General features: G+C 42.6%; 5 protein-coding genes across 5 annotated transcripts; 3 read left to right on the top strand and 2 right to left on the bottom strand.

Annotated features, from left to right (window-relative positions):
- Positions 1 to 5,397: 5,397 nt before the first annotated feature.
- Positions 5,398 to 6,189, top strand: LOC141614673 (uncharacterized). Its single transcript, XM_074433416.1, has one exon. It carries the CDS (start codon positions 5,398 to 5,400, stop codon positions 6,187 to 6,189), a length of 792 nt encoding a protein of 263 aa, XP_074289517.1.
- A 1,478-nt stretch (positions 6,190 to 7,667) lies between these two features.
- Positions 7,668 to 8,474, top strand: LOC141614672 (uncharacterized). Its single transcript, XM_074433415.1, has one exon. The coding sequence runs from the start codon at positions 7,668 to 7,670 to the stop codon at positions 8,472 to 8,474; it is 807 nt and encodes a 268-aa protein (XP_074289516.1).
- Positions 8,475 to 11,941: 3,467 nt separating this feature from the next.
- LOC141612316 (protein EARLY RESPONSIVE TO DEHYDRATION 15-like) lies at positions 11,942 to 12,851 on the top strand. Its single transcript, XM_074431057.1, has 2 exons — positions 11,942 to 12,346; positions 12,452 to 12,851. Exons 1-2 carry the CDS (start codon positions 12,076 to 12,078, stop codon positions 12,616 to 12,618), a joined length of 438 nt encoding a protein of 145 aa, XP_074287158.1. The 5' UTR covers positions 11,942 to 12,075; the 3' UTR covers positions 12,619 to 12,851.
- Positions 12,852 to 13,318: 467 nt separating this feature from the next.
- Positions 13,319 to 14,146, bottom strand: LOC141615311 (heavy metal-associated isoprenylated plant protein 45). Its single transcript, XM_074433718.1, has 3 exons — positions 13,980 to 14,146; positions 13,745 to 13,820; positions 13,319 to 13,654 (listed from the first exon to the last, which is right to left on the bottom strand). The coding sequence occupies exons 1-3, from the start codon at positions 13,986 to 13,988 to the stop codon at positions 13,509 to 13,511; spliced, it is 231 nt and encodes a 76-aa protein (XP_074289819.1). The 5' UTR covers positions 13,989 to 14,146; the 3' UTR covers positions 13,319 to 13,508.
- Positions 14,147 to 14,764: 618 nt separating this feature from the next.
- Positions 14,765 to 19,347, bottom strand: LOC141612315 (uncharacterized). The gene is made up of 6 exons (XM_074431056.1): positions 19,140 to 19,347; positions 18,952 to 19,018; positions 18,540 to 18,647; positions 17,723 to 17,821; positions 16,496 to 16,621; positions 14,765 to 15,177 (listed from the first exon to the last, which is right to left on the bottom strand). The coding sequence occupies exons 1-6, from the start codon at positions 19,167 to 19,169 to the stop codon at positions 15,041 to 15,043; spliced, it is 567 nt and encodes a 188-aa protein (XP_074287157.1). The 5' UTR covers positions 19,170 to 19,347; the 3' UTR covers positions 14,765 to 15,040.
- Between the last annotated feature and the right edge of the window lie 920 nt (positions 19,348 to 20,267).

Raw genomic sequence — 20,267 nt, 5'->3', positions numbered from 1 at the left:
GTTTCGAGGCCCGGGGAAGGTGGTTCGGAACAAGGATGCTATCATCGCCCAAAGGGAGGAGGACATTGAGACGCTCCAAACCGTTATCCTCCCTAACATGTGCGCCCAATACCGGGACCTGGCCGAAGAAGCTGTCAGGGAAGTGATTGGGGAGCTCTTCCCTCTTGATGGTTCCTTTCCGTGGGACAAATTTGATGAGCTGTTTGATGACAAGCTCGAAGCTAAGGAGAAAGCCGCGGAGGAGAAGGCCAAGGAGGAGGTAAGGGTGAAGAAGGAGGAAGAGGTGGCCGCGGAGAAGGCAGCCCTTGCTGAGAAGACTAAGGCGGCCAAGGAGGAAGCCGAGAGGATAAAGGCAGCTGAGGCTGCTGAGGTTGAGGCTGCCAAGAAAGCCGAGGCCGAGGCCGCCGAGAAAGCCGAGATCGCCAAGACACGGGTCGCCCATCAAATATGATGCCGCTAACGCTCGCCGATGGCAAGCAAAGAACAGGCATAGGGAGACGGGCGGTCGTCACCAGGCTCACCCAGCGTCTCGGATAGCTTCAGCTGTTCGGGAGCCAATTATTAAGCCTTTCCTCCCTGCCATCTTTTGGCGCTTCAAATGATATGTCTGTAACCTTTTGCTTTTCTTTTCCTTGTTTTTGTAAAACTTTGGTAGGCTGCGTTTTGGCTTATCCCTATGGGGACGGCCGTCGTCTGTATTCTTCTCATTTGTAACCTGTTATCATTTTTAATAAGAGTTTGCTTATTTTGCCTCTGGCTCGGCCGAGGTCTTTTCTTGTCTTCTTGCGTTATTAGTTGAGAGCTTTTTTTTTCATTTTTACCTTCGGCTTGGCCGAGGCAGCTAGAATGCGCATCTCAACTATGTTTAACGTCTTTTTATTGAACATGTTAGCATGTTGGTCGCTTCCTCTTTCACTCTCGGTCTAGCCGAGGCGTCGGAATTGCGCTTCCCAACCGCCGTTGTGAACATGTTAGCGTATCGACCGTTGTGTCCTCTGTCACGCCTTCGGTTGACAGAGGCGACTAGAGGTTACGGCGCGACAGCGTATGTTAGCGTACCGTGGCGTCTACCTCCTGGTAGTGATTGCCGTGACGTCTGCTTCCTGATAGTGACTGCCGTGGCGTCTACCTCTTGGGGTGACTGCCGTGGCGTCTACTTCTTGATAGTGACTGCCGTGGCGTCTACCTCTTGGGGTGACTGCCGTGGCGTCTACTTCTTGATAGTGACTGCCGTGACTTCTACCTCTTGGGGTGACTGCCGTGGCGTCTACTTCTTGATAGTGACTGCCGTGGCGTCTACCTCTTGGGGTGACTGCCGTGGCGTCTACTTCTTGATAGTGACTGCCGTGGCGTCTACCTCTTGATAGTGACTGCCGTGGCGTCTACCTCTTGGGGTGACTGCCGTGGCGTCTACTTCTTGATAGTGACTGCCGTGGCGTCTACCTCTTGGGGTGACTGCCGTGGCGTCTACTTCTTGATAGTGACTGCCGTGGCGTCTACCTCTTGGGGTGACTGCCGTGGCGTCTACTTCTTGATAGTGACTATGGGGGGAAATGAACACTTTGATGGATAACTTGGACGATTCTTCATTAGATATAAACATGTGTCGGGGTGCCCACAGTTGTCTTGGGCACCTCCGCCGCTATACAAAGTATTTCCTGAGATTGTCAGTGTTCTAATGGCTCATCAAAGGCACACCCTCCATGTCTGTCAGCCAGTGTGTACCCAGCCTCATTTCTTCAACCACTTTGTAGGGGCCTTCCCAGTTAGCCGTCAGTTGCATCCATGAGGTCGCCCTCCTGTTGTAAGGATGGGCTTTTCCCCTTCTCTGACTTCTTTGCCACTTTAAGGGATTGCATGCTGCACCCTCTGGCAGATATCTGGATGTTGACCACCTCGTCCTTCTCGTCCTTGGAGACGAGCTTATGCGCTTCCCCCCGGTCCGAGACATAAATCAGTGTCAGGGCCCGGATGGACATCACTGCGTCGGCCTCGCTCAGAGTGACTCGGCCTATGAGAACGTTGTAGGCGGACGAGCCGTCAATGACCACGAACTCAGCTAGGATATTCTTAGCCGCATCCCCCTCGCCGAACATCACTGGCAGTCTGATCGACCCCAGGGGTACCAGGCGGCCCGGAAAAATCGTACAACGGATTGGTGCGGGGCTCAAGTCTTCAACCTTCGACCGAGGTTGAGAAAGCACTCCCGAACATGATGTTCGTGTAGGCGCCGTGTCAATCAGGCACCTCTTGACCAGGTGGTTGGATATGTCCAAGTGGACTACAAGTGGGTCGCTGTGAGGGGCGATGACTCCCTCGTAGTCCTTCTTCCCAATAGTCATATCGGGGACGTTGGAAGCGGGGATCGCTGTTTTGGGCACAAAGTTGATGGCCTGATACAGCTCGTTCAGGTGCCGTTTGTGCCCATGAGCGGACCCAGCGTTCTCGTTGCCCCCGATGACAACATGGATCACTCCTATCCGTTCAAAGACGGATTTCTTATTTGAACCGCCGGCATCAGTCTTTTGGCTTTTGGCAACATACTTGCCGAGGCTCCCCTTCCGGATCAGCTCTTCAATGGCATTCTTCAGATGCCGGCAATTGTCAGTAAGGTGACCGGTGTGGCCGTGGTACTCACAGTACTGGCTCGTGTCACCGTCCCCCTTCGGCCTGGGGGGCCTTTCCCACTTCTGGCCCTCGTTCTTGCTCAGGGCGAAGACCTCGGCGGCCGATACAACCAGGGGGGTGTGATCATTGTACCGCTTCTGGTAGTACGGTCCTGAACTCCCCCCGGCGCCCGCCGAGTTCTGTTTTCTGGCGGACCTGTCAGACCGTGACCTATTATTGTCACGGCGTCTTTCATCCGGGATGTCCTCCCGGCGGTTCTTGTTCTCTGAGTGCCCGGCCTCGCTGGGGCCTACCCAGGTTTTGTGGTAGTCCTCCGCCTTTATGGCTTGGTCGGCCATCATCCTGGCGGACTCCAGGTTCAGGCCGCCGCACTTGATGAGCTCATTTTTTAAGTCTCCTCTCGGGAGGCCTTTCATCGAGGCGAAGGCCGCGATTCATTATTCGCTCACGAATCGCCGAACCTTGGCGTCGAACCTCTTCACATAACTTCGGAGAGACTCGCCTCCCTCCTGCCTGATAGTCAGGAGGTCCGATGTCTCGACGGCCCTCCTCTTATTGCAAGAATATTGGGCTAAAAATATGTCCCTTAGGTCGGCGTAACAGTATACCGACCCATCGGGTAGCCCCTTGTACCAACTTGGTGCCATCCCATGCAGTGTCGTTGGGAAGACTCGGCACCAAACCTCATCGGGTTGCTCCCATACCTACATGTAAGACTCGAAAGCCTCGGCGTGGTCGGTTGGGTCACCTTCTCCTTTGTATGCTATGGGAGGTAACTTCAGCTTAGTCGGCACCGGGGTCTCTAGGACGTAGGCGCTGAGGGGCTGTCTGACCACGTGTCGAACGACACGCGGCGATCGGCTCCTCGCATCCCTAGTCCGGCTCCTCTCCCCGTGGCGGGAAGGGCTTCCTCTCCGACTCTGGTGAGTCGGGCTTCTTCTCCGACTCTGGTGAGTCGGACTTCTTTCACTCCTCTGGGGCATGCCTCGTCGGTGCTGCGGCGACGCCGTCCTCCCGCGAGTGCGGGAAGGACTCAGGTCTACCACTAGCACTCTGGGCTCCCCCGACGTCTTGACAGGGTCAGCTTCCCCTAGTGCTCCGTTCAAGTTTCTCGGAGTCACATTTTGGGCCCTGGTCTCCTGGACGGGTTCCGCCGCTCTTGTCAGTGTGACAGTGTGAGTCGGCGTACTACCAATTATGTCCAGGAGTAGCTTCGATTTTTTCGCATCAACCACATGTCCCATGATGGTGACCTGGTCGGCGGGCAGCGGTGTATCTTGTTCCTTTGGCATCCCGTTCGTCGTATCAGTGATACGGCCGGTGGGGGACTGCCCGATTTCTGAGTTGTGGAATGTGTCGTCTTGGTAGAATTCATTTTCCACCAGCACCTTCTCTGGTTGTTTCGACATCTTCTTAGCTTTTTGGGTGGGTTTTTGTTTTGTGTTGTTTTTTTTTTTGTTTGGGAATGAATGTGACTAGCTTCTAGTATCTGTTCCCCACAGACGGCGCCAATTGTTCCGGGTGTAATTCCAGAGCAGTTTCTTGTTACCACCCGTGCTTGTAGAATGACGTCTTTGATTGAATCCTCCTTTCGGTCGCCTGAAACAATGAACAAACTGAGGGCTCGGCTTTGCGCCGAGCGAACTCACTCCGACGCTCAAGTCAGTAAACTTAAGAGGATTAAGTTGTTGTTACTTGGCGAAGTATATTTTGTAGAGAGATAAGGAAGATATTACCAGATGAATAGTGATTCTTAGGTTAAATTGTGTATATTCTCTCCTCAATGAGAGTTGAGGAGTATTTATAGACTTTCACCTTTTGTCACGTAGTGGCCAAGTGGCCAAGTGGCTAGCAGGTGGAAAGACTTATCTACCCTCGGCCGAGGGACCCATGGCAGGCCGGCGGGCCCTGTTGACTCGCCGCCGAGGGGTCTTGGATATGAGTTCGCGGATGTGTGCCCGGTGGCTAGTTGTCCCAGTAGGGACCAAGAGACAGCCGACAGCCGCGCTTGCGCTAGGGTGTCTAAGTCGTTGACTTGCTTGTGGATATCTTTGACCTTGCTCAATGTGTTGACTCGGTCAGCGGGTGCAAAATATGCCCCATCACAAGTTATTAAAAAATTTGGCCAAACATATTAAACAAAACGAAAAATAGTTTTTTTTTTTTTTAAATTAAGCCAAATCATCACATTTTTTTCGAAAAATAATTTATACTCCCTCTATACAACACCAATGGTAACATTGACTTTTTCACATTTATCGAGACACGTTTTGCAAGGTAAATATCATTTGTTACACATTATTAAAATTATAAAAATTTGGTATTCTTATAACATTCATGACGATAAATCAAACAAGATCTCACATGACTATATTTTGTCTTATAGATTAAGAATAATATCAAAGATTCCCTACGACTATAAATAGTGGCAAAACGATCAATGTTACCATTTGTCTGGTATGGAAGTAATAAGAGAGTCGTTGCTCAAATCATGCACAAAAGAGCTGTTGCCTGCATGATCTTCATATCTTCCTATTTCCGGTAAATGATAGGAAAATATCTATATTTTCCTTGTATAGCTTATCTGTGAATATTGCTTATCTTAGCTTTATCTCTTGTATAAATTAGGAGCACACATTCTGTAAACATACATATTGAATCAACTAAAATAATATTCTCAATTCATTACCAATTCTATTATGGTATCAGGTTTTAGGTTTACTCGATCCTAATCCCTCGTAAACACCGTTCTGTTCTTCTTCTTTCACGATGACAAATCACGAAATTCCTCACGAATCGAAATCCGAATCAAAATCAACAACTTACTTCTCGATTGTTCCGGTCGAAAACCCCGGAGCAAACATCACTCAAACGTTTCTGACCAGAAAGAATTATGATGAATGGTATCGAACTTTTCGATTGGCCCTTCTCGCAAAAGGGAAACTCGATTATATCGACGGCACCATCTCCAAGCCACCACCATCGGACCCTGAATACAAATCCTGGCGCTCCGCAAATGCTTTGGTGTCTGCGTGGATTTACAATTCCATTATTCCGGATTTACGCACCTCCATCACTCTGCCGGAAGAAGCAACTCAACTTTGGAATGATATCAAACAACGCTTTACACTGGTAAATGACGCTCACATTTTTCAATTAGAAAGTGATATTATTGCTTGTAAGCAGGGTCCGACGGAGTCGATTATGGCCTACTACGGTCGTATCAAAAAATTGTGGGACGATCTCTTGGAAAGCGATGCCTTGCCTGATTGTCACTGCAACCCGTGTTCGTGCAATCTGCTGAAACATTTGGAACGCCGTCGGGATAAGAAACGGGTCCGCTCCTTCTTAATGGGTCTTGATGCGAGGTATGGTGTTCTTCGCTCCCATATTTTAGGAACTGATCCCTTACCCTCTTTAAATCAGATTTACAACCGTCTACAACATGAGGAAGGTATGCGTCATACTCTTGATAACCCGACCCCTGACTCACGCCCAGAACCTATGGCCTATGCCACGACTGTAACCAACTATGGGAGCAGGAATACAGGGGGGGTCTGACTGAAAACAGGGGTCCTAATCCCAACACTCAGGTTGATAATCTGCCTCCGTCAGTCCCGAAACCTACCTGTCTTGCTTGCAAACGACCCGGCCATAATTTTAAAACTTGCTTTCGGGTTACGGGAAAATTCCCGGATTGGTGGGGGAACAGACCCCGCGACCGTATAATTATTCCTCCCGACGCCACTGATCTCAGTCAGGCTATTTTTATCCCGGATGAACTGTTTAAGAACAAACGCCAGTCCAATCCTCCTCGGGCTCATATGGTAAGTCAGGGGGCGTCGAGTTCATCGCCCGTCACCTACTTTGATAACGTTGATTTAAATTCACTCAATCCGGAGGAGCTGGCTGTTCTCTCCAAGCTCTTACAGTCGCACAAATCAGCCGCAATGCCCGAGCAACTTAACGGTATCGTTCCTATCTCTTCTTGGATAATTGACACAGGGGCATCCCATCACATGTCGGGATGCCTTTCTCATTTTATTAATATACGCGCTATTTCTCCGTTATCCGTAGGTTTACTAAATGGAGATCGAACTCGCGCTACACAATGCGGAGACATTGTGCTCTCACCACGCCTTATTTTAAAAAATGTTCTTTTTGCCGCAAATTTACATTGTCATTTAATTTCCGTCTCTAGCTTACTTCTTGATGATAGTCTAACTATACAATTCTCTCAAAAATTATGTTTAATTCAGGACCGTTCCTCGAGACTAGTGATTGGTGCGGGTGAGCAACGCGAGAGACTATACTATTTGAAGGAGGTTCGAAACCATGAAGCTAACACTTTTATGGTGAGCTCTGTCGATGCCAACGAACTTTGGCATAGGAGGTTGGGTCATCCCTCCACCGAAATAACTCGTTTTTTACCGTCGTCTATTAATAATTCTCGTACTATTTCCTCTTTTCATAGTAAAACTTGTGAAATTTGCCTTCGAGCAAAACAAACACGGGCTTCTTTTCCTTTAAGTACGAATAATGCTATTTCTATTTTTGATTTAATTCATTGTGACCTTTGGGGTCCGTACTCCGAAAATGGGTCATGTGGCTCTACGTTTTTTTTAACTATAGTAGATGATTTTTCACGGTCTACTTGAGTTTATTTATTACGTCGTAAAAGTGAAACTCGTCAAAAAATAATTAATTTTTTCGCCATGATAGACCGTCAGTTTAGCAAGAAAATTAAATGTTTACGCACCGACAACGGAACTGAATTTTCTTGTCTTCAAAATTTCTTCGCTAAAAATGGGGTTCTTTTTCAAACATCAAATGTTGACACCCCTCAACAAAACGGGCGTGTTGAACGGAAGCACCGTCATATTTTAAATGTGGCTCGTGCTCTCTTATTTCAAGCCTCTTTACCTATTTTCTTTTGGGGCGAATGCGTTCTAACAGCCGTTTATTTAATAAATCGGACTCCGTCAAATCTTCTAAACGGCAAAACCCCCTACGAACTCTTATTTAACTCCCCTCCACCAATGGACCATATGCGCATTTTCGGTTGTCTCTGCTATGCCAAGACAATTAACCGAAGTCATGATAAATTTGCATCACGTAGTCGTAAATGCGTATTTATTGGGTACCCCTTTGGTAAGAAGGGTTGGCGTCTCTATGATCTTGACACGGGAACATATTTTGACTCAAGAGACGTTGTTTTTATGGAGGAAAACTTTCCTTATCAATCTATCCATCTTCACGACACCGATTCTCACGAATTTTTAAACGAAACCTCAACTCTCGATGACGTTCTTGTTGTTAATCAATCAACAATGATCTCTAGTGAGAGCACACCATCCACGCAATCCTCCACCGAGACTCCTTCCGTGAGCACCGAGACTCCATCATCCTCCACTGAGACTCCCATCGCACCAACCACCGAACCCACATCCACACCGGATGTTTCTACCGAACCAAACACCCACACAGTTCCCCCCAATCCCGACACCATGGGTCGCGGGCATCGAACAAAGTTCCCGAATTCGAACCTTAAAGATTTTGTTGTCAAAACCACTCGTCCCTCAACACACGTGCTCACCGCCACATCCCCGGTCTCAGGTACTCGCTATCCTATTGCAAACTATGTTAATTGCGACCGTTTTGCCCCTCACCATCAAGTTTTTTTGTCGGCCGTGACTAAAAGTCACGAGCCTCGGAGTTTTAATGAAGCTATGCAGGACGAGAACTGGAAGACCGCTATGCAACTCGAGATCAGTGCTCTTGAGAAAAACAATACTTGGACTCTCGAGGATTTACCACCCAATAAAAAGGCGATCGGCTCTAAATAATGGGTATACAAAATCAAATACAATGCCGACGGAAGTATTGAACGCTACAAGGCCCGCCTTGTAGTCATGGGTAATCGTCAAGTCGAAGGCGTCGACTACAACGAGACTTTCGCTCCTACCGTAAAACTTGTTACGGTCCGTACCTTACTTGCCATTGCTGCCGCCAAGCAATGGACACTTCATCAAATGGATGTCCATAATGCTTTTCTACACGGCGATTTGGCAGAAGAGGTGTATATGCGACCACCGTCGGGCTTCAGTTCCTCTACTACCGGGAAGGTATGCCGTCTCCAAAAATCTTTATATGGTCTTAAGCAAGCACCTCGGTGTTGGTACGCCAAACTCGCCGCTGCCCTCACCACTTATGGCTTCAAGCATTGCCCATATGACCATTCGTTGTTTTCTATCTCTACCACGACCACCGAAGTTCACGTCTTGGTCTACGTGGACGATCTCGTAATTTGCGGTAATGATCTCGCGATGATTACAAAGTTCAAACAATACTTATGTACCTGTTTTCACATGAAAGACCTTGGCAACCTCAATTACTTCCTTGGTCTCGAAATCGCTCGCAACCCCACCGGCCTGTTCGTCTCACAACGAAAATACGCTTTGGACATTATTAGTGAAGCAGGTCTCCTCGGTTCTCGGCCCAAACCCATTCCCATGGAACCTAACCACCAATTGGGTCTCTCTACCGCGCCATTGCTTAAAGATCCGCAACCATACCGTCGATTGGTTGGCCGCCTTGTCTATCTTATCATCACTCGCCCGGAACTCACTTACTCGGTTCACACGTTGGCTCAGTTTATGCATGCTCCTACCACCGAACATTGGAATGCCGCACTACAAGTAGTACGGTATCTTAAAAATTCCCCAGGGCAAGGTATTCTACTAAAATCCGACTCTAATTTATCTCTTAATGCATATTGCGACTCTGATTATGCTACATGTCCAACTACTCGTCGGTCTCTCACGGGATACTTAATTTATCTCGGCTCCTCACCTATTTCGTGGAAAACGAAAAAACAAACAACCGTCTCATTATCCTCCACAGAAGCTGAATATAGAGCTATGGCCTACACTACTTGTGAGCTCAAATGGCTCAAAGGGCTTATCGCGTTTCTTGGCATACCACAAACAAAGCCCATTACTCTCCTTTGTGACAATCAATCCGCTCTACACATTGCTCGAAATCCCGTTTTTCATGCAAGGACTAAACATATAGAGGTCGATTGTCACTTTGTTCGCGACGAGGTCCAAAAAGGCGCCATCATCACAGGTTATATACCTACCAAGAGTCAACTTGCTGATATCCTAACGAAAGCTCTCGCACGCACTCCATTTGAAGAACTTTTATCCAAGTTGGGCGTTACGGACCTACACGCACCAACTTGAGGGGGGTAATAAGAGAGCCGTTGCTCAAATCATGCACAAAAGAGCTGTTGCCTGCATGATCTTCATATCTTCCTATTTCCGGCAAATGATAGGAAAATATCTATATTTTCCTTGTATAGCTTATCTGTGAATATTGCTTATCTTAACTTTATCTCTTGTATAAATTAGGAGCACACATTCTGTAAACATACATATTGAATCAACTGAAATAATATTTTCAATTCATTACCAATTCTATTAGGAAGGAGTAAAAAAATTCGTTTTTAAAAGAATTTTTTTTATATAAATAAGATCAAACAGACACCTTAGTTTGGTGAAAAAAAAAAAAAAGTGCATGAGAATATAAACTTGGGAGACAAGTGTGGAAGTTGAAATGATGAAATAATGTTGAATAGTGGATGAGAACAAGGACGTGTTGAAGAGGTCCACCGTCCACCAATTCACCATCCATTATTATGAGAGAACGACAAAAGCCTCATATGGCATGCTACCAATCTACCATCACAAACACTGCATCTACCCATTTGCTACTGCACACGTGGTCTAATCATATTATTCACCGCTTTTTCTTTCCGCAAAATATTACAGCATTTCAGACCTATACTACTCAAACTCATTTAGAAGTATCCGACACGGGTGTGTGTCCAAGTGTCGGACTCGGCTATTTTTTTTTGAAAATAATGCACATTTTGGTCTAAAATGAAGTGTCTAAGTGTCATACTCATGTCCGAGTGTCGAGTGTCGGACACGGGTACGCAAGGAAATTAGAAGTGTCGGAATAACATAGTTCCAGACGGGTTATTCTGCTTGAAGCTTTCAGACTAATGTAATAATCCCTCCAATTCACAATAAACCTCCCTATTTCCTTTTTCGATTATTCACAATAACTTTCCTATTTCCTTTTTTGGTAAGTGTTTGTGTGGTTCAAATTTAATTGTATGGCGGGGTAGTGTATTTGTGTGGTCCAAATTTAATTATATGGCGAGGTAGTGTGTTTCCTTAATTTTTGTGCCAAAATGAAATGAGAGGTTTATTGTGAATTGGAGGGAGTAATTTTTATGGTTACAAATGGTCACATCTAACCAGACTTGGCAAAGTTGACTCGATTCGATAAGGCTGACCCAAGACCTGAAAATGACTCAAAATACATCACCCAAAAGTGACCCGACATACCCGAAAATGATCCGCTCAAAGTGACCCAATTTAAGTGACCCAAAATGGACCGAATGACCTAAAATGACACAAAATGGCTTAATTAAGGCAAAATCATGACCCGAAATTACCCAAACGACCCAGATTGACCCGATCCGAAGTGACCCGACCAAAAATGACTCAGTCCGAAAGTGACCCGATAAGTTACTGACCTGAAAATGACCCGACCCAATGTGACCTGACCCAAACCCGGCCCAAATGACCCATTTGCCAGGCCTACATCTAACCATAAAAGTGATCACATAAGCCTATCTAAAAGTTTCATATGGAATAACCCGTCTGAAATGAGACCTACCGTTCTAACGAAATTTTGAAACTCTTTTTATGCACGAGTACTTCAAAACGGCGTTATTTAAGGTTTTATAATGAAATTCAATTCAACTCTATTAAATTCAGTTTAGCTCCTTTTCTCTAGAAAAATATGAACTTATAACGAAGTGAATTTACTAACGACAATAAAATACCTAGAGTTGTTCATGGACGGGATGACGCATTAAGCCATCCCGTTTGACCCGCTAACAAAGCGGACTTGGACAATATATTTTCCAAAATTTACAAAGGCCCGTCACCCACAAACCCGCCCAAAAACCACTAACCCGCATATCCATGGGCCAAAAACGTCATACTAGCCCGCCTCGCATCCATCCAAGCCCGTATTTAACCACCTCTAAAAATATCTCCAATTTTTTATCTAGGATAAATTCAACAGTAGGCGCCCATAGATTGGGTGACCATTAATTACATCATTTAATCATTAAATTTAATCATAATCATAATCTTATCCTAAAAACCCCACACAAATGATCTAATATTCTAATCCCACCCTCTTCCTATAAATACCCCTCACTTTCCTCCTTCCCATCCTTATCCATATCCTTCAATCATTCACTCATCCACTTCCTCCTCACTACTCCACTCTCCTCTAAAATATCTACCCCTCACCTTCCTTGCCCCCCAAAAAAATCAACAATAATTAATTTTTAATTAAAAAATGGGTGTGATCCACTACAACCAAGCTGAATCACCACCGTCGAAACTCAACCCCAATGCTCCGATCTTCATCCCTATGAAATCGTATCTCACGGTCGAGGATTTCTCCGATGAGTGGTGGGACCTAGTTCACTCCTCTCCGTTTTTCCGTGATTATTGGCTACAAGATTGTTACGATGACGATTCTACCCCTACTTTTCCTGATGATGACGATTTTGCCCTCCCTGATTTTGACGATTTCTTCGATTCCTACCTCCCTAATCAAGAACCTCGTACGCTTTCTCACTTAATAATTTTATTCATGTTTTTTATTACTCCCTTTGTTCCGATCAAAATCGGATGAGTTTAATCTGATTGATTTGATTTTTAATGTGCAGAAGAAGTTGAAGAAGAAAAGGAGAAGATCGAGAAGGAGTTGATCTCATTAGCAGCATTAAAATGGAGCAAATCATCAGCGAAAGCGGAGCCGAGAAGCTTCGAGAAAGTTCCGAAGATAGTGAAGAATGTTCGAGTTAATCCAAGGACGATTCACCAGCCTAGGTAGACTCAGTTACGTACTGAGTTGGTGAGTCGGGGTACCGAGTTAGTGAAGAGGACTGACTGTGTTGCTTCTAGCAATTTCGATTTCTTTAGGCGTTTTTTATTAAAAGAAAAAAAAAACTTGTATAGGAGAAATGTTTCTGACTTTGTTTAGTCATTTGCTTTGTAATTAAAGGTGCAGTCCTCTGTAATTTCGTCTTCTGCTAATGTTGAGTATAATAAAGTTGGTTAACTTCATTCTGATTGTTAATTGTGATCAAGTTTAATAATCTTGTTAATTCGTTTAATTTTTTTGTTACTGAAATACCGAGGTTTTATATAGGTATCAATAATTTGTTCAAATATTAGTACCAAAAAAAAATGTTCAAATATGAAAATAATATTATGAAATTAAACTTTTAAAAATATGATTAGAACAATACGGACTCGTCACGTACTTCTTTCGATTTCATTAATTGCTTTCGAATTTTAAACCAAATTGGACTCGATGGTGAAGTGAACTAGATTGAGCTTTGCAATGATCAACTAAGTGTAGAACTACTCTGCTTAAGTGGTGTTCAGTTATTTGTTTACTTTTTTATATTTGAGAATTATTTTCGGTGAATAAATTGATTATCAACCTTGTCTATTGTTATTCTCGTCACCAAATAACGATATAAATAATTAGGCGTTCGTTTATTCTCGAATCGTACAACACCATATGGTTGTATTGAAGATTAGCCCACTGAATGTGAACAAAATCATATTGCACCAAATATGATACAAATCCACTGTGTAAATATTCTATTGTATACTAACTCAAATAGATATGAAATATGCATATAATAGTTCAACGCTTACAATCAAGTCCGAATAACAAAAATCTACGAGTCTGAATAACATAGATCTTCGAGTCTAAACACCGTTTGTTTGTTGATGATCATTCCATGGAGTTGCAGTCTTCCCGATTTTATGGATCACTCTCATCACTTGCTCTTCTGTCACATTTCCCGTTACTGTCACCTTGTTTAGACCGGTCTCTATGTTGTATGTTTCAATATCTGATGATCAAAATCCAAAGAACAAATTAGTTGTGAAGAATTATTCATTACTCAATAGTATCATAAAATCGCGATGACAATTTGTTTTACCTTGAATCTTTTTTATGGCCTTTAAGATCTTCTTGATGCATTCATCACAATGTAAACTAACTTTTAGCTCAACCACCTGTTTATTTCAACGCTCAAAAATTAGTATCTTTTTTGGCTGGCCAGCTTCTTTCCGATATATTTTGGGATTAGCTAACATGAACCGTCAATAAAAGTTAAAAAAAAAAAACACAGACAATTATACGAAGATTAAAAATTACATATTACAAAAACTTACATTTGTCATTTTGTTGAATTATAAGGAAGTTACAGGAAACCCGAAAGGAATTCTAATGTTTTTAAGGTTTTAAAGAAATACACAAGAATGGCTAGATATAGACATGAAGTTGGGCTCAAGGTGGGTATCCGATTCTTGTTTTGTGGAGGTAGAAACTGGAAACTAGTGCATTGTGATAACATAATAAATAATACTCGTATTCAACTTTAGGCAAAGGTGAAAGCTGTAGACAAACAATTCCTGCTTTTTGGACTTTTTAAAGTTTGGGTACCAATGATTTCATACGCGTTTGATGCGTTTTGTCATGGAGATGTAGCACAATGGCAAAATCGTCGCAATGGACACACATAATGTCGCTATTAATATAGTCGCGTTATTCTATTATGTTACTTTAATCCTACACTCGCGTATATTAGATGGTGCGATTATTTTTAAAGTGACGTTATCACTCCCTTTAGCATTTGGAGGATTGATAGTCTTAAACCACTCATCTAGTTATACATGCTGAAACGGCGGCCAAGCTGAGACTTTAGGTATTTGAAAAACAATGAGATGGCTCTGGACTTCGGCTTCTTTCATACTTTTGTCCTAAAGATTGCCTTCAAGTTATCATGCATGTCTTGGGCGTGCTTCTGGAAGCCATTATGTCCGAGATGTACAGAACAGACTTCATCACCAAGCCCATAATGGTCATAAAGGTAACAAAATTCGACGTAAACAAGTCCGAAAATCTGATAAATGACGCACCAAAAATTTCCGATACTTGTATCAAGAATTAAAGAGAGTTTAGCTGATCCCATAAGGATAAAGGAATGATGGAAGCATTAATTAGTTCCCAGGAAACAAAGTACGCGGATTTTATCCGAGAAAGATAGGGTACACTACAGTTACGTGCAGGCAACCAGAGACTAGAATCAGCTTAGGCTCCTTTATTTTAGTCGGCTCATAAAATACAAAACTCAATTCAGAACCCAGGCTGCCCTTCTATATGATCTTTGAAACTGTCAAGTCGAATATATTCTGGGTGGAACTAACCAATAATGGCATGGCTGTCTTGTTGATCACTCATAATTCAAGTCTTGGAACCGTTTCAGTAAAACTGACTTGTAAAGTATGATGTCTTGATCCTCAACCGCGTCTGGGATGGATCTAATGACTGATATTGCTCCATGTTGATGTAGCACTCCTGCAGCTCCCTCTGCAAACATTACCCATTTACTTTATTAAAACTTCCTAGTCGTTATCTTAATCACGTCTAATTTGCAAGCCTAACCGCTTCACGAGCGGGAAAGAGAATACGGAGCACATCTCAATAGTATATCAGCAAATTCATGTCTATCAAGATATCAAGATCAACCCAAATTTCCTCGAGTAATGTTTTCTCACTTTCTTGGAGTTCCTGCAGCCCCCGTATAAACTATGTCTCCACACACAGAGCACACCTGAAGTCCGCTTCGTGGGCTTTTGTATATGGTTCGACATGAAGTATTGTAGCCTAGCCCATGGAAATATGACAGTTTTATGCTAACTAACCTTAATGCCAGACACACCCCACGTTTTATGAGTTTACCCCTATCTAAACTGATCTTAAAAGAAGCTGGAGTTATAACTCGTGTATCATTGACTTTAAGAACAATACACTTTCGGCCTTGTTTTGATATGAAAATGGAGGGAAACGGAGGGGAGGGGAAAGAGGGAAGGGAAGGGGGCCAACGCCTTCTTGTTATAGATTTAATAAGATACAGGCGGTTGCTTTTTCTACAAAACCTTTCCACTAATTTACTTTCTCACGGATTAGGACTGAATACAAAATTGCAAAGGTAACAAGACAAAGTCAACAGCACGATTCCCATGGTTGTCTTGTAAAACTTGCGCGGATAGGGTGACTTCATCAAATTAATGATGGTTAGCCTTTCAAGTCCAACACTAAAACTCCTACAAGAAGGCTACAACAGTAGGTAGTGGTTAGCTACACAGTTCCCACTACAAAGTGAATTCTCATGGTTAGCTAACGTAAACAGTTACCCTAGGGCCTGTGATGGGATATGACGGTTCAGATGTATGCAACCTTCCCATAGTACCCAAAGGTGGTTTTCAGGTCACCCATAATGAAAATTGGTCGTATAACATCAATATTCATAATACTAAAGGTATAGTGAGTTTAATGAAACATTTTGCTTTATTCAGTCATTCAAGAGTAAAGAAAAATAGTGAATAAATGGCCCCAACAAAAATGGAAACTAAATATTGTTTGGATATAAAGAAGAGGGAAAGGGATGTGAGGGAGATGAAATGAAGCAAGGGAACTTTCCCTCCAAAACTATCTGTAGACGACTTGGAAGGGATTAGAATTTGGCTTCTAGGAGGGAAAATGGACCCCTCGGTTACCCTCAAATCCAACCTGCTAACCAAATAAGGGAGTTTGTTCCCTTTAAATATCTAAATCCAAACGTCGTGTGAAAGGTCATCTAATAGAAGAAAGGAGAAACAAAAATCAGACAGGCTATGAATCTAACCGGAGCCTGATAACGCAGAGAGAGCCTTGAGTGCTTCTTTCCTTGTCTTGTCATCTTTTGCAGTGTTCAACATTTTCACGAGTTCTTCAGCACCACCGACCTCTAGAATTTTCTGCCTCCTTTCATCTACAGCACATGACGTACATGATAAGAACAACCATACGATTAATTTCATCCTCCACAAGTTGCTTGATATCTTTATCACCATGTTACTCCGACACTTCACTTAATCGGCTTATCCTGTCTGACACGCGTCTTGTGCCGACATGATATATGACACACGTCTGATACACCAATTTGAGACACGACACTGACTCTTCACTAATGTCGTCTGATTTGGTTTCAATTGTGTTAAAGAAGAGCGAGATGAGAAAAGAGTAATAGGAGAATGACATACTAATATAACCCAAAAGGGTTTTTTAATCTTTTGAACAATTGGCATTTAATTATTCAACTTTGTTTTTACTTTTCTTCTTCAGTTTCACCTTATAAAACATATCCGTAATTTGAAAGGTTTACATTTGAAAAAGCAATATGAAAACTTCTAACAAAAGTTAAGATACGTGTCGTATCCGTTTACCGAGTTCTCGTATCTCCAAATTTTAAAATTTACTATGTCACAACTCACACCCTCTGATACGTATCAGACATGAGTAACCTTGCTTATCAACCCGCACCCCTCCTCCCTCACCTTCCCAATCTTTTGCCAAAGAAAAAGAGTGCATAATCATGAATTGGCTAGCACAAGAAAGAAAAAGCAAAAAAGAAAAGGCACATAACTGTGACTCAAACCATGTTTCATTCCAAGATTACAACTTTCTTTTATGAACTAGCTATGAACTGCAATTAGCTAAGACAAAGAAATAACACAAGAACACTATTTAACATACAACCCAAAAAGTAAGGTAAGATAAACTACACTTCTTGACACGTAAAGTCCACACCGAACCATGTGTTGTAGGCCACATCCTCTATTAAATGAACCAAACCAATATTTTGGAAATCCTTTCCTTGTATAATTTCATCACACCTAAACTAATGTTTTCTTTAACAGCGCTAATTGCAAGGACACAACATAATATCCATGAGCAATGCCTTAATTTATAGTACATATGAAATGGTCAAAATTCTTCCATCTTCATGAACTCAAAATCACAATTCGAAACTCTCTCCCGCGTACAATCAAAAACAAGAACTTAACTTTTAAGATGAAGGCATAAGATTTACCATCGACAGCAAAACGTGCAAGCCTAGAAGCTCCCATTCTTTTGAACAAAGGATCCTTGACTTGTAACAATGACACTGACTGTTGTATCAAATTATCTCCTACACACAAATACAATGACAAAGAAATAAGCTTTAAACCAAAACCCGCAATTATTCCCTTTAAAACTCTAAGGGTGTGTTTGGATTGAGGGATTTGAAGGGAAAAGAAAGGGAGGGAGAGTAGGGGATTTAAAATCCCTTGTTTGGATAGCAAATGAGAATGGAGGGAAATGGAGGGGGAGAGATTTGGAGGGATCCAATTTCCCTCTTCCAAGTTTAATCAAAATCTTTCCACAATAGGCAAGATTTGGAGAGAAATTGTATCCAAACAACCACATCCCATTCTCCCTCCCCTTCCCTTCTCTCCCTTTCCCTTTCCTCCTTCCCCTTCCTTTCCTTCCAATTTTGCTATCCAAACAGACCCGAAGGATGTGTTTGAATTGAGAGATTTGGAGGGAAAAGAAAGGGAGGGAGGGTAGGGATTTAAAATCCCTTGTTTGGATAACAAATGAAGGTGGAGGGAAATGGAGGGGGAGTGATTTGGAGGGATTCAATTTCCCTCCTCCAAGCCTAATCAAAATCTCTTCAGAATAGGCAAGATTTGGAGGAAATTGTACCCAAACAACCACACTCCATTCCCCCTCCCCTTCCCTTCTCTCCCTTTCCCTTCCCTCCTTCTCCCTCCCCTCCCTTTCCCTCTACTTTTGCTATCCAAACACACCCTAAAGAAAACTTGACGAATGTAATACAAAAAAAACAAAAAACAAAATCACAATACCCATGTAAGGAAAAAGCTGGTAACCAACAGCAGTTGCAGTTCCAGCAAATATAAGCTTAAGTACCCATCCAACTTTCCTCTCAGCATCCTCTTCAAGACTTAAATCATCTATAAACATCAAAATTAACCAAATTTCAGCATCAAATTAATCCACAACAGCAACAACAATAACATTATCCCGTGCCTCAAAGGCTCCCGCAAATTTCAGGATAAGGGGGGTCAGATATACGCAGCATTACTCCTATGTTAGCAACACAAAGATGTTGTTTCCGAATGACCCAAAATGAAAATCGTGTAGAGACTTCGTATCAAATTAAATGCTACGGAGTACTTCACAATTGGGTTCAATCTAAAACTTCAGAAATTTGGGCTGACAATACAAAAACAAGAAGTTGAGGAATAAAGATAAAACCTTTGGGTCGAAAAGTAGAGGAATTGGTGGGAGACTTGAGATTTCCTGACTTAATTCTGCAAAGATACTTGATTTATGAAACCAAAATCAAATAAACATAAGAATCTTAATGTGCCCACAAACTGCAATGTATAAATATCATCAGGATACCAAAAAAAATTGAGACTTTCGGAGAAGAGAGTGCTTACACTGTAAACTTGAGCAGCTAATCCACGCATAGTTGCTCAGAAATTGGGAGAGAAAAGTATTTGATCTCTTTAAATTCAAAGGGGTTGATTTAATACAGTAATTAAGATGGAGAAATTTGTTGTAGAATGTGAAATTGATGAATCATGAAATGAAATTGAGCTGTGTTTTTTCTGGTTCAGTGCTTGGGAAATTAATCCGACCCAGCTCGGAATCGGGAGTTGGTGGGTAGTGACTTAGTGAGTGTGCAATCGGGGTGGTCGGGTCGGTTTAGATCATATCGTTTTTGGTAGGTCTTGCTTAAGATGGTTTTAAGTTAGAATTTTACACAATTAGGGATGTCATCGGGCACACGTACTCACCCAACAATACCATACCCGCCCCACCACCCATGGCGGGTACAAGTTTCCATACATGTACCCGCCTCATTGGGTGAAAACCTAGAGTGGTGATCGGAATTTTTATTGATACCTTTTTCAGTAAAATGTAGTTTAAACGCTACTAATTTAGTAATTTTCAAAAAAAATCATTTTATATTTCTAATTTTAAGATTTTCAATAAAAATATTAATATTGTTATAAAGCTCAAAATAATTTTGATTTTTTTTTTAAAAAAAATTGTTGAGTAGGCGGGTATAAAACAAAATCCACCCCCGTCCCACCACCCATTGAGTGTGAAATTTTTGTAACCGTACTCGCCCAACTGGGGCGGGTGCGATGCGGTACCCACTTGTACTCGCCCTAGTGACATCCCTACTCACAATCTCGTTTTCATTTTAACATAATTTAAATTGTTTGTTTGTGAGCACGTTTTAACTTAAGACCGTCTGGAACAAGAATTTTTGTATTGTTAGTTATGTGTGTTAAGAACCATCTTTGGGGTTTAGGGTTCGTCTTGGGTTATCATTGATTATGAATAATATGATCAACTGTAATTGTGATTGATGATAATTTAATTAGATTTCTTTTGGTTATTTATATGAACGATAATTTCAATTCTGGAACGTTGTTCAACAAATTTTGTAAGTCGGAGTAATAATACACTAAAGCTGGAAATCTTTATGTCATGCACTAATGCCTGTTTTAGATCAAATCAAGCAAGTTTTTAGTTATGTTAATAACACCCCCGAG

The sequence above is a fragment of the Silene latifolia genome, chromosome 11 (genome assembly GCF_048544455.1).
Source record: "Silene latifolia isolate original U9 population chromosome 11, ASM4854445v1, whole genome shotgun sequence".
In the NCBI taxonomy this organism is placed as follows: domain Eukaryota; kingdom Viridiplantae; phylum Streptophyta; class Magnoliopsida; order Caryophyllales; family Caryophyllaceae; genus Silene; species Silene latifolia.
This window is presented reverse-complemented; position numbering and strand designations above follow the sequence as displayed.